Source organism: Lepidochelys kempii, chromosome 1, assembly GCF_965140285.1.
Source record: "Lepidochelys kempii isolate rLepKem1 chromosome 1, rLepKem1.hap1, whole genome shotgun sequence".
Lineage (NCBI taxonomy): Eukaryota > Metazoa > Chordata > Testudines > Cheloniidae > Lepidochelys > Lepidochelys kempii.
In genome coordinates this window covers 59,048,951-59,066,171 of record NC_136380.1, presented here as the reverse complement: position 1 = coordinate 59,066,171, position 17,221 = coordinate 59,048,951, and the positions used below count along the sequence as shown (strand labels likewise).

Genomic DNA, 17,221 nt, shown 5'->3' with positions numbered 1-17,221 from the left:
CAGCCACTTAAAAACCCATCAATGAACCCCCTTGGCAAATATCATCCTCGCATTGAGGGATAGCTGAAGAAGAGTCATCCATAAAAATGTTGTTATAACAATGTTGTGCACGTCCCTCCAAGGATCTCCAAGTCCAGTGTGTCATCTTCATTCTACCTATGGGGAAACTGACACTCAGAGGTTAAATGACTTACCAGGGTCACACAAAAGTATGTGGCAAACACATTTATTTTGAAAACTCTCCTCAAAGAAGCAAACCAGAATTTTTATTAAAGATGCTCATACGTGATCACATTCTGTTTTTTTCACAGTGAATTAAAGACTAGTGGTCATATTTACAAAGGTATTTAGGTGCCTGTAGAGGCAAATAGACACCTGGCAGAATTTTCAAAAGTACCCAAGCAGGTAAGGCACCAAACTTCCATTGGAAGATTAAAACCTAGCGTGTTGAAGCACTTTTGAAAACCCCATTAGGTGTCTATATGCATCTTTAGGTACTAACTATATTTGTAAATCTGGTCCTGTGTTCATAATACACATGCCCATGGGGGCCTAAATAAGGATGCATGGGCAAACTTAATTCTAGCATTTCCTATCTTTTGAATTCAGCCTTGACAGTCTTTTAGTGTAGTTGTAGTATGTAATCGTAAGTACTTATGCGGTGCTTTACATCTTCAAAGTGTTGAAACAAATAGGTGAAGGGGCTTGTCCACATTAACAGTCAGTGGTGAAACTGTGATTAGAACTCAGGGGATCCTGCAGCCTTCTCCTGTGCTCTAGCCACTAGATTACATTGCCTCTCAAAGAGCAAATGTTTGCCTAACTTAGCTGATGCTATCAGCTGTCATTCGACAGCACAAATCCAAGTATGGTGATTCTTATATTTTTCGTTACAAAAGAGTGCACTATTTTTGCAATATTTTCAGTTATAAATCTTTGTTTTCTGCATGTACTCTGTTCTGTTTCATGGCCACATCTTGCTCTTCTTACATCTGGAAATAATTCCACTGAGGTCCATGGAACTACTGCTATGAACAAACAGCAGCATTTGGCCCCAAAATAAAGAGTATTGCTCAAAATGTGTCTGTGGCTTCTTTACCACAACAGCAATATGGTTAAATCTGTCTAAATGATGACTCGAGTAACCAACAGGTTTTAGGGGAGGTGAGTCTTTCACTAAAATGTGATAGAGAACCTTACTTGAATAGCTAAAGGGAATCCAATACATGAAATCAGACTTATCTGATAGCAAAGATTATTTCATTGGTTCAAAGAGTTTAAAATATAAATATTTAAAGATTTTTTTTATTTATGAAAAGTCACTTTTAGCCAAAGCAGTTGTCCACTAATTGCCTTAGATGTAGGTGAAATAAAAATGTACGGTTTATTTTATTAAACTGCTAGGCGTTTCAGTGGAAAACTTAAAAGACTGCACAGAACTATGCAAGGTGTACTGTTTCCTGTTCGTGAACTGTGTGTATGCAGCATGTGGCTCTGATGTTAAAAGCAGATAAATTGGCCTTTTAGAACAGGGTGTTGCTGTAGGTGGGAGCCAGTTGGTGAGGTTGGAAAGATGATTATTTAAGTTCTGATTATTCTAATAATTTATGCATGTGCTTAAGTCCCATTGATTTCAGTCAGAATGATAACAAGTGGGATGTAAGCACTTATATGGTTTGTTGAATTGGGGCTGTAACATGCTAAGGGTTACCTTTGGGCGGCTGCTATGGCCAAGTGGGCTATCACATTTTTTTCATTGTCTAAAAAAAACCTTCTTTATATTTTAAAATACAAATGAAAAGTTCTTTAAAGATACCACACAGAGAAGATTCTCATCCTTGGGTTTCGTGGCATAAAGACATAAAGGAATTCCCTTTGCCTTTACGGGCTAGTCTGCGCTGCGCGTACTTAGAGCTAGAACTGTGATTCCCAGCTCGCATACACCTTCTCACACTACCTCTCATCGAGATAGTATGCTAAAAATAGTAGTGTCACCATCGTAGCATAGGCAGTGGCAGTACGGGCCAGCCCTCCTGAGTACAAACTGAGGGTATGTACTTGGGGTGGCTATCCTGTGTGGCCACTGCTCGCCACTGCCTGTGCTAACAAGGCTACACTGCTGTTTTTAGCATGCTAACTCGATGAGAGGTAGTGTGAGTATGTGTTCGTGAGCTGGGAATCACACCCCTCGCTCCAAGTGAAGACACAGCCTACATTTTTGCACTGATGTAACTAAATTGGTAGAAAAAACAATTCAGATAAATTGGTGCAGCTTGTGGCTGTGATTGCAGTTCTGATACAAACACATTAATATTGGTATAACTGTGTCTGACTGGGAGGTTACACCAATGTAACTAAGGGTATGTCTACGTTACAAAATTAGGTCAATTTTATAGAAGTTGATTTGTAGAAATCGATTTTGTACAGTCGATTGTGTATGTCCCCACTAAGCGCATTAAGTCGGCGGAGTGCGTCCTCACTACCGTGGCTAGCATCGACTTAAGGAGCGGTGCACTGTGGGTAGCTATCCCACGGTTCCTGCAGTCTCTGCTGGCCATTGGAATTCTTGGTTAAGCTCCCAATGCCTGATGGGCCAAAAACATTGTCGCGGGTGGTTTTGGGTACATGTTGTCAGTCGCCCCCCCTCCGTGAAAGCAATGGCAGACAATCGTTTCGCGCCTTTTTTCCGTGCAGATGCCGTACCACGGCAAGCATTGAGCATGCTCAGCTCAGCTCACTGTCACCACGGTTGTTGTGTCCTGGGTGCTGCCGTCAGCAGACGGTGCAGTAGGTCTGCTTACCATCATCTTCCAGCGCTTCTGCTGCAACTCTGCTCTCCTGCAGCTCGGGGGATCCGTTCTGGTCCTCCTGGGTGCTGCTAACCATTGTCATCCACCACTTCCACAGCAACTCTGCTCTCCTGCAGATGCCATACCACGGCAAGTATGGATCCCACTCCGTTCACCGTCACCACTGCTGTTGTGAGCATTGTAAACACCTCGCACAAACACCTGGAGTATATGCCGAACTGGGCTGAGATACCAGCATGAGGAGGATTTTGATGAGGCCATGGACACAGACGTTCCTGAAAGCATGGGCTGTGGCAATTGGGACATCATGGCGGCAGTGGGGCTGGTTGATACAGTGGAGCACCGATTCTGGGCCAGGCAAACAAGCACAGACTGGTGGGACCGCATAGTGTTGCAGGTATGGGATGATTCACAGTGGCTGCGACACTTTCACATGTGTAAGGCCACTTTCCTGGAACTCTGTGAGTTGCTTTCCCCCACCCTGAAGCACAGGAATACCAAGATGAGAGCTGCCCTGACAGTTGAAAAGCAAGTGGTGATAGCACTGTGGAAGCTTGCTATGCCTGACTGCTACCGGTCAGCCAGGAATCAATTTGGAGTGGGCAAGTCTACTGTGGGGGCTGTTGTGATCCAAGTAGCCAATGCAATCATTGACATTCTGTTATCAAGGGTAGTGAAATGTGCAGGTCATACTGGATGGCTTTGCTGCAATGGGGTTCCCTAACTGTGGTGGGGCGATAGACCGAACGCATATCCCCCTCTTGGCACCGGACCACCTTGCCAACCAGTACATAAACCACAAGGGGTACTTCTCAATGGTGCTGCAAGCACTGGTGGATCACAAGAGATGTTTCACTGACATCAATGTGAGATGGCCGGGAAAGGTGCATGACGCTCGCATATTTAGGAACTAGAGGCTGTTTGAGCAGCTGCAAGAAGGGACTTACTTCCCAGACCAAAAAATTATTGTTGGGGATGTTGAAATGCCAATAGTTATCCTTGGGGACCCAGCCTATCCCTTGCTCCCATGACTCGTGAAGCCTTACACAGGCAGCCTGGACAGTAGTCAGGAGCAGTTCAACTATAGGCTGAACAAGGGCAGAATGGTGGTAGAATGTGCCTTTGGACATTTAAAAGCTTGCTGATGCTGTTTGTTGACTAGGTCAGACCTCAGCGCAACCAACATTCCCATTGTTATTGCTGCTTGCTGTGTGCTCCATAATATGTGTGAGAGTAAGGAGGAGACGTTTATGGCAGGGTGGGAGGTTGAGGTAAATCGCCTGGCATCCAATTTTGAGCAGCCAGACACCAGGGTGACTGGAAGAGCACAGGTAGGCGTGCTACACATCAGAGATGCTTTGAAAACCAGTTTAATGATGGGCCAGGCTACGGTGTAACCGTTGCGTGTGTTTCTCCTTGATGCAAACCTGCTCCCCTTGGTTGATTTTAATTCCCTGTAACCAAACCACCCTCTTCCCCCCCCCGCTTCGAAATAAAGTAACTATTGTTTTGAAACCATGCATTCTTTATTAATTTTTTTAAAAAAGTGAGATAACTGACAAGGTAGCCTGGGTGTGGTGGGGTGGAGTGAGGGAGGAGGGAGGAGGGAGGGACAAGGCCACATTGCTTTTTGTAGCCATGCTACAAATCAAATTGTTTGAATGACAACCTTCTGTTGCTTGGGCCATCCTCTGGAGTGCAGTGACTGAGTGCCTGGAGCCCCCCCCCCCCCCCGTGTTCTTGGGCATCTGGGTGAGGAGTACAGAAGTCGATTTTAAGAGCCCTTTAAGTTGACAAAACGGGGTTGGTTGTGTGGACGCATCCATTTTAAAATCGACTTAACGCGGCTAAATTCGAATTAACCCCGTAGTGTAGATCAGGGCTTAGTCAGTTTTTCTACGAAATTACTTAAATCTGCAAAAACCGAGTGTAGAAAAGCCCTAAGCAGCAGTGCTGGCAGCTAGCACACAAAACACAAACACCCTTAAATGTTAGCCAATGCTGATTTAAATAAATGGTCCATGCTGTGGGAATTGGACTGAAATTCAAATTTAAGATTATTTTTAATATATAATTTTTAACCCTTTGTAGACTTTCAAACGAGTGCTGATCAGGGAAGGACAATATGACTCCATTATAGTCTTCTACAACTTAGTGTTTATGCAGAAACTGAAAACTAACATTTTGCAGTATGCCTCCAATAGGGTGAGTTGTTCTTATATATTTGTTGTGCTGAAAGTTAATAATTTAACTGACTTAAAAACATTATATTGTAATTATTAAATATCTTACTTACTCTTTTGTCATAGCCTCCCACCTTGTCACCCATTCCCCACATTCCTCGAAGTCCTTACAAGTTTTCTAATTCACCCTTACGTGTCCCTGCTGGAAATAACATCTACATCTCACCCTTGAAGAGTCCATACAAATTCTCTGAAGGGATGTTGTCACCCACAAAGATGACTCCAAGATCCAGGTTGGTAATAAACAATTCTCTGAGCAGGTGACAGTAACAAATAAGTATTTAATTCAAGCAAGTTAGGAAATTATACACTGTGATTTTGTTAGATATCAATGGCTATAGCTCTTTCTTTTGGTCCAAAGTTTGAGCCCTATTTTGCAACCTTTACTTAGAATGAGCCCTTTTAGTTGGCAATCAATCCACTGGAAGATGGATTTAGTATGAAATAGAAACATCTCTTCTTCGATGTACCTCATTTGATTTGTTATATATTATCACTATGTATATCATATTCATGTAAAATGTGAACTACTTCAGTGCAACCAGCATGTGCACTGATGGCTCAGAGGACTCATAATGGGTCAGCAGTCTAGTTTTATGCTACTAGTTTTTGATTCAGCCAGGGATGGTAGCAATTGAACATCACCCATTGCCACACTCTGGCTGTTTGGCCTATGCAAAATGAGTTTGTTGTCTTAGTCTAGTGCCCAGTGAACACCATCACAACAGGCCCCTCGTGGGAAGGCTCAGCACAGAGGCCAAGGATTGCATGGGCATGGACACTGAAAAAGTTACAAATATCATTGTTTGTTTTAGGTTAAACTCCTGCTATGATTGGTTAGCAAACATCTAAAGGTAATGATCAAAGGAAGGGCATGTCTGGGCTACCCACCTACTGAGAACGGGGTGTTCCTGTCAAAAAGCATGGAATGGACTAAGCCGGCCTCTAATTCTCTCCATTCCACAATTTCTCTTCCACGTGCAGTTCAAGGTGATTCTAATTTGGTGGTTCAGCACTTCCTCTACAATTCTGTCTAGAATTGTAAAAATTTAAGAAGAAATTAAGGTTGTGGTGAATATTTTGCCCTCATTGAATGCTTAGCATATTTTTAAGAGATAAAGGAGTGATTTCTTTAGTTTAGTATGCCAATGTCTTAAAAAGCATATGTTCTCTTCACTAGTCTTCATGCCAAATTATGCAAGTTTGTGAGTGTTTCTGTCTTTTCACTGATAAATAAGGCTTAATCTTTAAAGGTTGTCATCTTGTTTGTCTTGACAGAATCCTGGTGTCAATTGGTGAATCATTTGGGGTGAGTGAAAGTTTTTGAATGTCAAATCTTGTGTATATATTTAAAAAACATTGGAAGGAATGTGCAGTTTTCTGTTTTGTAGAACTGGTCAGTGTCACTGCTTTAGTTGAGTGTGTTGTGGAATTTGTAAACACAAAGATTGCTGGGGCACTTGCTAGCATCTCTGAAATAGCCTGAATTTATAAAAGATCTTCCATGTTATATTAAGGTAGTTAGGGAATGTTTTAAAGAGCCCTTAAAAGACAGCAGATATATAGAACTCTGAAAAATTGATTTTTGGCTAGTAGTCTGGAAAATGTACATAGTTAATGGGGAATGTTTTTTATGGTCTTGTAATCCCAGACTTCTGAGAAGTTTCAGAAAATAAACCAAATGGTGGGTAGCAGTGACCGTCAGCTGAAACGTAGTGCTGAAGTAAGCACTGCTCCTAAACCACTGAAGAGACTTCGCTTTGATATAGAAGGACAGGATGAGGCAGATGGAAGGTAGGATATAGTTCTTAACTTGTCATGAAGCTATATGTACTTTTATTTCTGGAGGCCTATAACATAAGGTTTAGCAAAATAATAACATAGCAAACAAGCTACCATCATACAGAGGTACTATGTCTTAGCTAATGTACGTATGCAGCGTTGTAGCTGTGTTGTCAAAATTCAGTATTTTCCATTGTTTTGTTTCCCAGACCTGAAGAAGAGCTCTGCATAAGTTCGAGAGCTTGTCTCTCTCGCTAACAGAAGTTGGTCGAATACAAAATATTACCTCTCTCACCTAATATATGGAATAATATAAAATATTTAGTGATAGATTTTAGCCTTGTGCTTCTTGAATCTGAACCTCTCTAGTGTCAGGAGCAAGAGTGTCTCCTGCTGGACCAGAATTGGATATTAAACTACTGTCTCAAGTGGCTTTGGTCAAACTTAGCAAAATTGAGTATCAGAAAGCTAACAACTCTTGAATCAGCTTTGGTATGCAGGAAAAAATACTAGGGCTAAGTTTGCATTTTTTATAAGAAACCAGATAGAGGTGGTGACGGAGCTGACGTGAACTAACCACAGTTAGTAACTTGCTTTATTTAAACAAAAATAAAAAGAACATGCTACTTGCTTCAATTAAATGTTTTCTGTCCGCAGCAAACACCTACCTGGAGAGTCCAAATTCCAGCAAAAGCTTGCAGAAATGAGTAAGTATCGTCTACTATAGTAAATAAGTAGAAATGACAGTCTTGGATAAAAAAGGTTGTTTCCCTGCCTGCCAACTTCTCCAAATAAAAATCTTACTAAACATGTACATAATTTCATTAACAGCAGGAATTACTGGGTACATTTATTATGTTACTCAGTCGTAGAGTTTCCATCTAGTTTAAAATGGAAATACTGGGCCACCATTTCAAGTGTGCTAACTGACCTAGATAGACATTTCCTGGAGATAGTGTATGAACATGACAAATTTTTCTTAAACATGGAAATTCTTAGACTGAAGCTTTCTAAATAAATACTGGCCTTAATACGGTTCTAAGTAATATGCAAAAGATTTGTTGTAGTAAATTTATCATTTGCTTTTGGATAGAAAGGGGATCTTAAGGGATGTATAGTATGTGCTTAGTCTGTAGTTGGGATCTACCATATGGAGCTGTATGGCACATTTTTGAAGAGGATAGGGAGGAATCATACCATATACTCCCCTGGACATACAATAGAACTCTCATGGTGGATATCTGGGGGATTTGGTGAGGCTTGAGAGCAAGACATACATTGTGTTACAGCCAGATTAGTGCTAACTTTCTTTTCAGACCTTCAGCTGTTGTTTGTGACAACTTGCGTGGGTTTGACCTATAAGAGTATTGAACTGAAAGCTTTAATACTGAATGTGAAAACGAATGTTTAGCCTCTCTTAAATTATTCAACTGTATGTGTGGTTTACCGGTTGTAAAAATTGCACTTAACCTCAAAAGAGTTGCATTTAAATTGATTTGGTAACTGATCTAATCTTGCTAAGTTAGTTACAGAAATAAAATGTTCAGTACAGTGAATGTTAAACAGTGGTGTTCATAGTGCTTAAGCAGTTTTTGTATTCTGGTAAATAAGTGTTGCTGTGCTGGTTTCTTTTGGAGCTGTTGGTGTTGCAGATAAATGCTATAATACACAAAAATAAAAATAAAATACATATACAAAACCCAAAATACAATCCACCAGAGGTGCTCTGATGAAAAAGTGTTTCCAGCTGCCTGTTGGTCCAGTAGCAATGTTGTCTTAGAGGCAACTGCAGTTAACACTCTAGGCTGGAAAAGGTTTTAGTATAGAGGCAGATTTCGGAGAAATTCTTGAGTACCACTGCTCCCTACTACCGCCTCCCTTCCAGGCCCCCCACAACACACACAAAAAACCCCTAAGACCTTCCATGACATCATTTTTGTGTAAGGAAAGCTGCCAGTCTTACCCCCCCCCCCACAACCCTAAAAATTGCTACAGTTTACGTGTGGTCTGGCTCCCCTTTCATTGGTCAGTGGAGGCAGGGAGACTCTTTCATTTGAGAGCCCACCCCCATCTATGTTCCTTCAAGTATCTGGATCTATTGTAGAGATTGGAGCTCAAAACATCTCTCCATCTGCTAAATTCTGTCTTGGAATTTCACCAGCAATAGCTCTACTTTGATATGTCTTTTGTCCTCCCTTGCTTCCCAGTACAGACTTGCATGTCTTCTAGCTGGAGTATTGGAGCAAGTGTTTGCAGAAAGTATGGAGACAATCTGCAGTTTGGGGCCCTCTTCTTCCATAGGACCATGATGCCTCTTCTGCTTGTAGATTTCTCAGTTGGACTGGGAACTGGATGAGCTAAATGAAGAGCAGAAATTTAGGAGACCAGAAGCAGCAGGAGACCCACCAAAACACACAAATCCACTGCCCCAGCAGTGCTATCACACCAGAGGGACACGGAGCCACTGTAGTGGTACTCCGCTAATCACAGAAATACCTTCAAGGGAAAAGTTGTGGGGAGGAGGCTCTCTTGCCTAAGAGAAACTCAGTCCTCCCTTCACTAGCTCAATTTTGCCCATATTCAGTTTCTCATTGATCCCCTTCTCTCAGACATGCCCACTGAGGTTCTCTGCTGGATATCTGAAGATGAGTTGGAATCATCCCTTAATACCCTTCTGAAAATAATTAAAAAAAAAAAAAAAAAGCAAGCAAGCTGGGGTCATTCCAAGGAGAACGGGACCCAAAAGATTACACTGAATTATACAAATTTTGTGACTGAAGCTTCTTTCAACCAAGGAAATGCAAGATGGCCAAAATACCCAAGTGGGGACTCTGGAAATTCCATCGTTCAAAGAGACCTACTGGCACTGAATTTGGAAACAACCCCATTAAAAGACCAAGCCAGAACCATCTGTTTCTGATATATAAATGTTTCTTATCCACTAACAAAAGAAATTCTAAATTCAAAATCAACATAGCCATAAGAGATTTAATCAACTTAGCATTGGGCCAACTTTCCACGGGCAGATGTCAAAACAGGCAGATGATGAAACTTTACAACTAATAGCCAAGCTACCAACAGATAGTACAAATACCTAAAAAATCAGGCTACAGTGGTAGCTGAGACAAAGATCAGTCATCCCAACAGAGGGGGATTTGCCCTCCCAGAATTGGATGGAAAGTAAAAGGCTGCTAGATGCTGAAATTATAAACTTAGATATAAAGCAGCCTGAGAACCCATCTCAACAATTCACTTCAACAAAGCCACCCTTAACAAAATACTTAAGAAACTCCAATCTACAACGGATGTTTGAGCACAAGCACTGTTGAACAAGATCTTGATATAATTTTTCTTCATGCTACCATGGATATCCTCATATTCTCAATAAAGGTCCACGGTAGTTATCAGTGTAGCAGAAAGATAGTGCGAATGCAAAACTAAGCACCTACCCAAGCGCTTGGTAGCCTCAGCTCACTTCCAAAAGGGAGATCTTCAGAGGATTTTTCAGTAATGCAGTTGCCAAGCACATAACTGTATGCTACTCATTCACCATTTCAAGCAACTAGACATACACACACTTAACGAAGTTGCCCCTCCTTTTAGGCTTTTATTTACAACAGGCTTAAAGGAACATCCAAAGGTCCATTTGGAAACAGAACCTTCAGAAGATGAGGACCTGAGACACCCACCTTGAAGTTCACAAATTGAACTGCATAAAATATGCACTTGAACAAGAGGTATACCCCGATTTGGTGGGCATATATATATATTTTCATATAGAAAAGTTCTCAGATCAATAAGTCTTTAAAAATTATAAAATGTTAGTTGGAGGAATCCCTACATTTGCTACAACTAAGGACAACAAAGAACCCTGAGAAATTGACAATGCAGGCAGCGTCAGACTGTCTCCTCTTGATAAGGCCAGCTAAACCAATATTCTTTAAAGAGAGATTCTCTGGAACATACTCCATCTTTATCCTGGGCCTAAAGAGATCTAGAAAAAATCAGAAATATTTTGAAGCTCAAGGCACTCAACAAATGCACAAAATATGGAAAGCTAAAGAGGGAGACTGATTCATCCCCTGTCTATGAAGAGACTCTCTCTCATCATTAGAGCATAAGAAGAAGCATATTTCCACTATAAGGCAGTCAGTGAAGCATCTTCAGTTTGACTCAGGATCTGTGGAGCCCAGAGATCCCAGCAAATGGTGTCTGCACCCTGAGCTTTCAAACTAATAACAACCTAGATAACCTTTCACCTTTGCAGAAAACCAGCATACCACTGTAGTGCCAGATTTTTCACCCTTTACTCAATCAAATGGTATCTACTTACACAAATAGTCCCTTTTGGTTTAGTAAACAGTATTCCGTGTCAGCAAAAGTTGCAAAACCTCTCCACAGAGGACCTCCAGAAAGTGGCAACAGTGGATATCTGTCCTTGGATTGGTCATCCCAATTCTCTATTATAGCTTCTGTCCAATTCCACTACTGTCCAGAGTGGTACAGAAGATCAAACAGAACAGTATGATGTTTATTGCTCTCCACTGAACCATGAGTCAGAAGTTGTCTGAGCTGACGTATCTGACATCCCAGGCCATACTGCACTTGTTATCAAGGAGGAATAACCTATTCTCTCAATGTTCTCTCAGAAGTAGAACCCAAAGTCCATGATCCTTCTGAATAGGAAGAGCTAAAGAAAACAGGCTGCAAAGGAAAAGAGAACACTCCTATTGGCCAGGAAGGAATCATCCTTGAAGGCTTACATTTTTATTTGGAACCTTTTTCAGTTCTTGGTACAGAGAGAGGTTGCAGATATAAAGCAATTGACGTTCCATTAGCTCTTTCATCGCATAGTACTTAAAGTGCAGATTTCATTAGCATTCAGTCCTTTGTTCCCAGAGGGCCTGTTTGGCAGATCATATTCACATACCTGTTGAAAGCATTAGACCTAAAATGAGATGTCTGACAGGATTTGAGTGGGATTTTCAACAGTGCTTAGAGTTGGCCTAACTCTGCTCCCATTGAAGTGAATGATACAATTCCTCAAGTTGAATAGGAGCAGTTAGGCCAATGTGGTACACTTTTGAAGATCCCACCCTTATTTTAGTGCTGCATGCACTCAACGGTATTACATTCTTAACCACCAGTGACCTGTTATCTTGGCAGGATTGGGGCTGTATAACGTTCTTCAGCAAGCCACTATACTGCATATTCCACAGGGACAAAATAATAGAGGAAGAATTCATCCCAGAAAGTAGTTGTTTTTTTAATACTGACTTCAAGTATGAAAAGAAAAAATCTACCCACACTGGATCTCAGGAGAAGATTCACAATACCCTTGAAAAGGACAGAACAGTTGTTAAAATGCTTGCATCTCATCCTGTTTCAATCCCAGACCCAGCAGCATGAAAGCCTATAAAGACACCATTTCCAAATGGCTTAAACTACATTAAGAATGCATACAGAGGACTCACACCTCAGAAGATAAAGCAGGATACTCAAGATCAGAAGGCTTCCTGGGCAGAGAAGTTATGTGGCTACATGCTGCATTCGATGGCGGGTCTCAGATGCAGCTTTTGGTAGAGTGGTGCTCTTTAGGCTCCACTTTAATGAGCTCTATATTTTCACAGTCTTCTATCCCTGCTTCTTTCATATAGCCCTGCGGTGAAATCTGTGTTAAAGTCCACCTTTTAAAGCAGTCACACCGAGGTGTATTCCTAAACATTTTCTAATGGAAAGTCACCCGTACGAAATTACTACAAATTATCCCCAGATGCAGCAGCACCGAAGAGACCAGGTGAACTGCTTTGGATTTCAGTACCTGGAAGGCATATGCTCCATTAACTGTATATGCACAGAAGACTGCATTTTGCATAGTTTTGTACATTGCCTTGTTCTAATACTGAAACACCACAGATCAGCTATAATAAACATTTTATGTTTCCTTGGATGTGGTTACAGGCAGTCAGATCAATGTTTCTTTCTGCTTTTACAGGGTTCCCTTCAGCTTTTCAAGTAAAATTCTTACCCACCAAATTAAAAACAAAACTGCCCTCCCTCTTGAGACCACACCTTGTCAGTGCTCTAAGCCAGTCATTCTCAACCAAGGATACGTGTACCTCTGGGGTTATGCAGAGGTTTTCCAGAGGGTACATCAACTCATCTACATCAGGAGTTCTCAAACTTCATTATACCCGTGACCCCCTTCTGACAACAAAAATTACTACATGACCCCAGGCGGGGGGACTGAAACTTGAGCCTGCTTGAGCCCCACCACCTCAAGCTGGGGGACCAAAGCCCAAGCCCCATTGCCCCAGGTAGCAGAACTGTTACCTGAGCCCCGCCACCCAGGCTTCAGCTTCAGCCCTTGTGGCGAGGCTCAGGCTTTGGCCTTGGGCCCCAGCAAGTCTATTGCCAGCCCTGGAAACCCCATTGAAATGGGATTGTGACCCACTTTGGGGTCCCAACCCACAGTTTGAGAACTGCTGATCTAGATCAGTGTTTCTGAGCCTGGGGGTCGCAACCGCCAGGGTGAGGTCACAGGATGGGTCGCAAGTGCAGGGCTAGCATTACCAGATGGCAAGAAGGGCAATTGCCTGGGGCCCCATGAAGCTAAGTTACATGCTTCAGCCCCAGGCAGTGGGACTTGGGCTTCAGACTCCAGAAAGGGGTACAGTAGCCAGGAAAGGTTGAGAACCACTGCTCTCAGCAGCCATAATATTGGTTTAACTGTATAGTTTTTCACTGCTTGTCACATCTTGTGTATAAATCAGTGGATATGCCCAACCTTATCCCCACCAAAAACAGTTGGTTAACCTATCAGATTTTCTACTCTAAGACAGGCATGTCTGCTGAACCAAACACTCTACATATATCTTTGTTAAATTGGGGTAGGGAACTAAAATTTGGTTCAGTCCTGTTCGTAGTTTACTAGTTGCAAAGTTGAAGAGTTGATGTTCTAGTCTTTTATCTAGTTACTTTTTAATAGCGTGCGATTATTTAGCCACGGAAGTTTTAGAAAAGTTCCTTTTAGAGGAAGTTGGTGAGTCAGACTTCAGATGCAGAGTTCTCTTCTGACTGAGGTATTAGCTACTCTGAGCAATAAAAGGACTTGACCCACATATAGGGCTCAGGAAAGAGAGAGAGAGAGAGTTTGAATAATGGGAGCCAGTATAAGTACATGGAGTTGTACAATGTAAGTACACAGTTCTTTAAGGCTGTAAAATAAACTGGCAAGTCAGAATTACCAAAGTAATTCAGAATTAAATATTTGAGTACTTGTAGTTCAAATTAGGGCTTAATTTGTTTAGAAAAGGTGTCAGGCTAAAAGTTAAATTCTTTGTATCATGAATAAATACACCCTTTAAAATTGTTTTGCACAAGTTGATTTACTATAAAAGGTGGTAAAATTACTGTCACTTTTCTCTAGCATCTACTCGAACAAGAATGCAAAAGCAAAAACTAAATGATGGAACAGATACATCAGCCACTGAAGAAAAGTGAACATCTTCTCAGGACCATGCGGTGTACCGCATGCTTCTCTGCATTTGTCTTTCTTTTACAGCCACCATGTTAGTTACTTTATTATCAATTGTTAGTTTAAAATGTTTGGCTTTTTTTTTTACTTCAGTGTTTTTCATTATATTATGCCTTATGATGTAGCATGTACACAATGTAAACCACTGAGTTTATTAATTTATATATTTTTGAGGATTTGGAGGAGTTTTTCAGCTTCCTATCGCAATATTGTTCATTTAATGCCAATTCATTCTACTTATTTTGAACTCTATCAAAAATGAAGTTAGATAGAATGATTTGAAATGCACTAATTCTTTTGTTCATTAGATTTCATTTTAATGTTGGAATTTTATGCACTATTTGCATATTTTGTAAATCAGGGGCCAGATACTGCAATGACTTCTGACTCTGTAGAATTACCATTACCCATTAACTTTACTATGCATGCAGTCATAACTGTTGCAGAATTAGGTCCTACCATTGTAAGTACAACATGCAAACACAGTGTAAAGTAAACTCACATAGCCATACTACTGAAACAAATAACAGATACCTCAGATTTTTAACATCTTCTAGTACTTTTTCCCCTCACAGTTTGAGTGGACAGTTACACTGCTGGTCATCTGTTAAGTCAGTTTGAACCTCACTGAGTATGAATTACTCAGACAGTAAGTGTTTTCCAGGGACAGATTTTTTTTCCCCCAGGTACAAAATACTCAAAGTGAACTTTCTGATATTTCAGGATCCTGAAAAATAAGAAGAATGTACATGAAATGAAATCATACTGTTACCAATCTGGAGTTTCTTGCTATGACCTCTACAAATACTGATTTGCCTGAAGTCAGTGATTTAGCTTACTCAATTTTGCCAAGAAATGGGAACAGAACCCTAGCCTCAAGTTGGCCTCCTAAGGATGAATAGCCTGACTTCTAAAGTGCACCCAAATTCATATTTAGGTCAAGTTTAACATGTGAAGCATCCAGATTTGAAAAATGTGGTCAAAGTCCTCCCTCTCTTCATAAAAGGGCACAACTTTTAAGGCTATTTGAATTATTGCTAAACAAATACATTTTTAAATTAGCTACTCAGTTGTGGGTATTTTGCTAGTATAAAGGTATAAAAAAGTATTTCATTTCTAGCAGTCTAAAAAGCAGCTCTAGCAGAGCTTTTTGATTGCTGCTGCCTTTAGGATTACCCATTCATTTTAATGAAGATTTAGTTTTGTTCAACTACCTAAATTAAAGCAGATACAGTCGAAAAAAAGCACCTGGGTTTTATTACACAGAAACATGTTTTAAAAAAAATCTTAGTTAAAAATAGAAAATACTTTCGGTAGTGTCATCTGGTTTTTTTAAAGATCAGTTTTTGTCAGTCAAAATCTAATCATAGAGCAATTTTTAAAAACTGTACAACAGTATATTGATTTGGAAATATTGATGAACCTTGAAATAAAACAGTTACCTTAAGTTTTAAGTCTGAATATGGTTTCAACTTCCTGAAGTATGTACAGAAGTGTTAGTATCTTACGTTTCTTTGCTTATTTTTTGCAGAGTTTACAGGTGAAACATACTACAAATAATGGGATACGCTGACTTTAAGCTCCATAGTTGCAGTTAGAATAGTGCCCAGATCTTAACTTTGCTGGCTAGAGAACTGCAAGGAGTAGTATACTGCAGAGTTCAGTACTCAGACAGGCTATCCTTTCTCTACTGTGACAATGTACTTTTTTTGTTCAGGCAGACTGAAGACTACATTTAAACGTGTATGGTTGCATATTGTACAACTAATGGATTTCATTCCTTTCAAGATAAATAAAATAGCTTTAATAAGATTTATTGGTGATCTTTGTAACTTCCTTTTTTATTAGGTATAAAGTTAATGAGAAAGTATCATGTGGAAATAACACCTTTCTGTTTCATGCTTAGGCTGCAATCCTACAACTGGTGTGAGCAGAGTCCCATCGATTTCAATGAAGCTCTGTACATGTACAGGGATCTAGATCTAAATACACATTTGAGCCCTAAGCCATCTAGAAAACTTCCATTAGTTCCCTCAGTTTGAGTTCATTTCAGATTTTTCTAACTATATTTTCTACCAGCATTATCATTATTTGTATTACAGTAGCACACAAGATCAGGACCCCCTTGTGTTAGACACTGTACAAACATATACATATATATAGGAACTTACAGTCTAAATAGACAAGACAAAGGTCAGGAGGGGACCATGAGGCACAATGCTATAACAGAATTGGTCCAAGTCAGGTGTAGAGATGGGAAGAGAACTCAAGTCTCCAGCTACCCAATCTAGGCCTACCCACTAGACTGTGCTACCTCAGATGGAACAATGCAGACTCCACCTGAAAATCAAGTTACTCTTTCTGCTTCTTCCGTCATCACCAACTAAAGAATCTGGAATTACAATTTAATTGGAAGTTCTACTGATGACATGGGAAGTAGAATGGCATAGTACTCTGTCTACTTAACCACTCTTGACCCTCTTAACTGATTTTCCACCTTCAAATGAATAACGCACACAAACCACAAAGAAAGCAAGTCAGATGTATGTTACAGAAAATTATTTCACAAATTTCTTACTGTCACAGCACTCATTTTCTCTTCCGCTGACTATCTGTCAGCTGTTGCTCTGCTACGGCAAACTTAGGTCCCTGCCACTTGGAGCTTAAAACTTACCTATCTTCTCAGTAAGGTTTTATGCAACTGGATACAAAGTTTGTTGCTATGCTAGCTTTGCAGTGCTGACCAAAATGTTTGTAAAATCAGTACATATGACTGTAAATTGCACCTGGGTGCTCTAAGCAAAATTTGTCACTCTTCTGACTGCTTTAACCCAAACCTTCACCTAAAA

General features: G+C 40.5%; 2 protein-coding genes across 22 annotated transcripts in view; one reads left to right on the top strand and one right to left on the bottom strand.

Moving 5' to 3' along the window:
• RB1 (RB transcriptional corepressor 1) overlaps positions 1 to 16,184 on the top strand; it is a 172,319-nt gene extending 156,135 nt beyond the window's left edge. For 6 of the 7 annotated variants that reach the window (XM_073343945.2, XM_073343935.2, XM_073343928.2 and 3 more), the window contains 6 exons: positions 4,902 to 5,015; positions 5,120 to 5,286; positions 6,332 to 6,362; positions 6,705 to 6,847; positions 7,493 to 7,542; positions 14,265 to 16,184. In XM_073343945.2, the coding sequence (XP_073200046.1) occupies positions 4,902 to 5,015; positions 5,120 to 5,286; positions 6,332 to 6,362; positions 6,705 to 6,847; positions 7,493 to 7,542; positions 14,265 to 14,338 (579 nt within the window). In that variant the 3' untranslated portion in view covers positions 14,339 to 16,184. Of the gene's footprint in view, positions 1 to 4,901; positions 5,016 to 5,119; positions 5,287 to 5,484; positions 6,044 to 6,331; positions 6,363 to 6,704; positions 6,848 to 7,492; positions 7,543 to 14,264 lie in introns of those variants that run through there. The other variant, XM_073343985.2, reaches the window with a different exon arrangement.
• LOC140911290 (RCC1 and BTB domain-containing protein 2) overlaps positions 11,584 to 17,221 on the bottom strand; it is an 82,925-nt gene continuing 77,287 nt past the window's right edge. For 14 of the 15 annotated variants that reach the window (XM_073343999.2, XM_073344046.2, XM_073344029.2 and 11 more), the window contains 3 exons: positions 14,907 to 15,099; positions 12,312 to 12,494; positions 11,584 to 11,765 (listed from right to left, as the gene is read on the bottom strand). The gene's annotated coding sequence lies outside the window, so the exon portion shown is untranslated. Of the gene's footprint in view, positions 11,766 to 12,311; positions 12,507 to 14,906; positions 15,100 to 17,221 lie in introns of all 15 variants that reach the window. The other variant, XM_073344020.2, reaches the window with a different exon arrangement.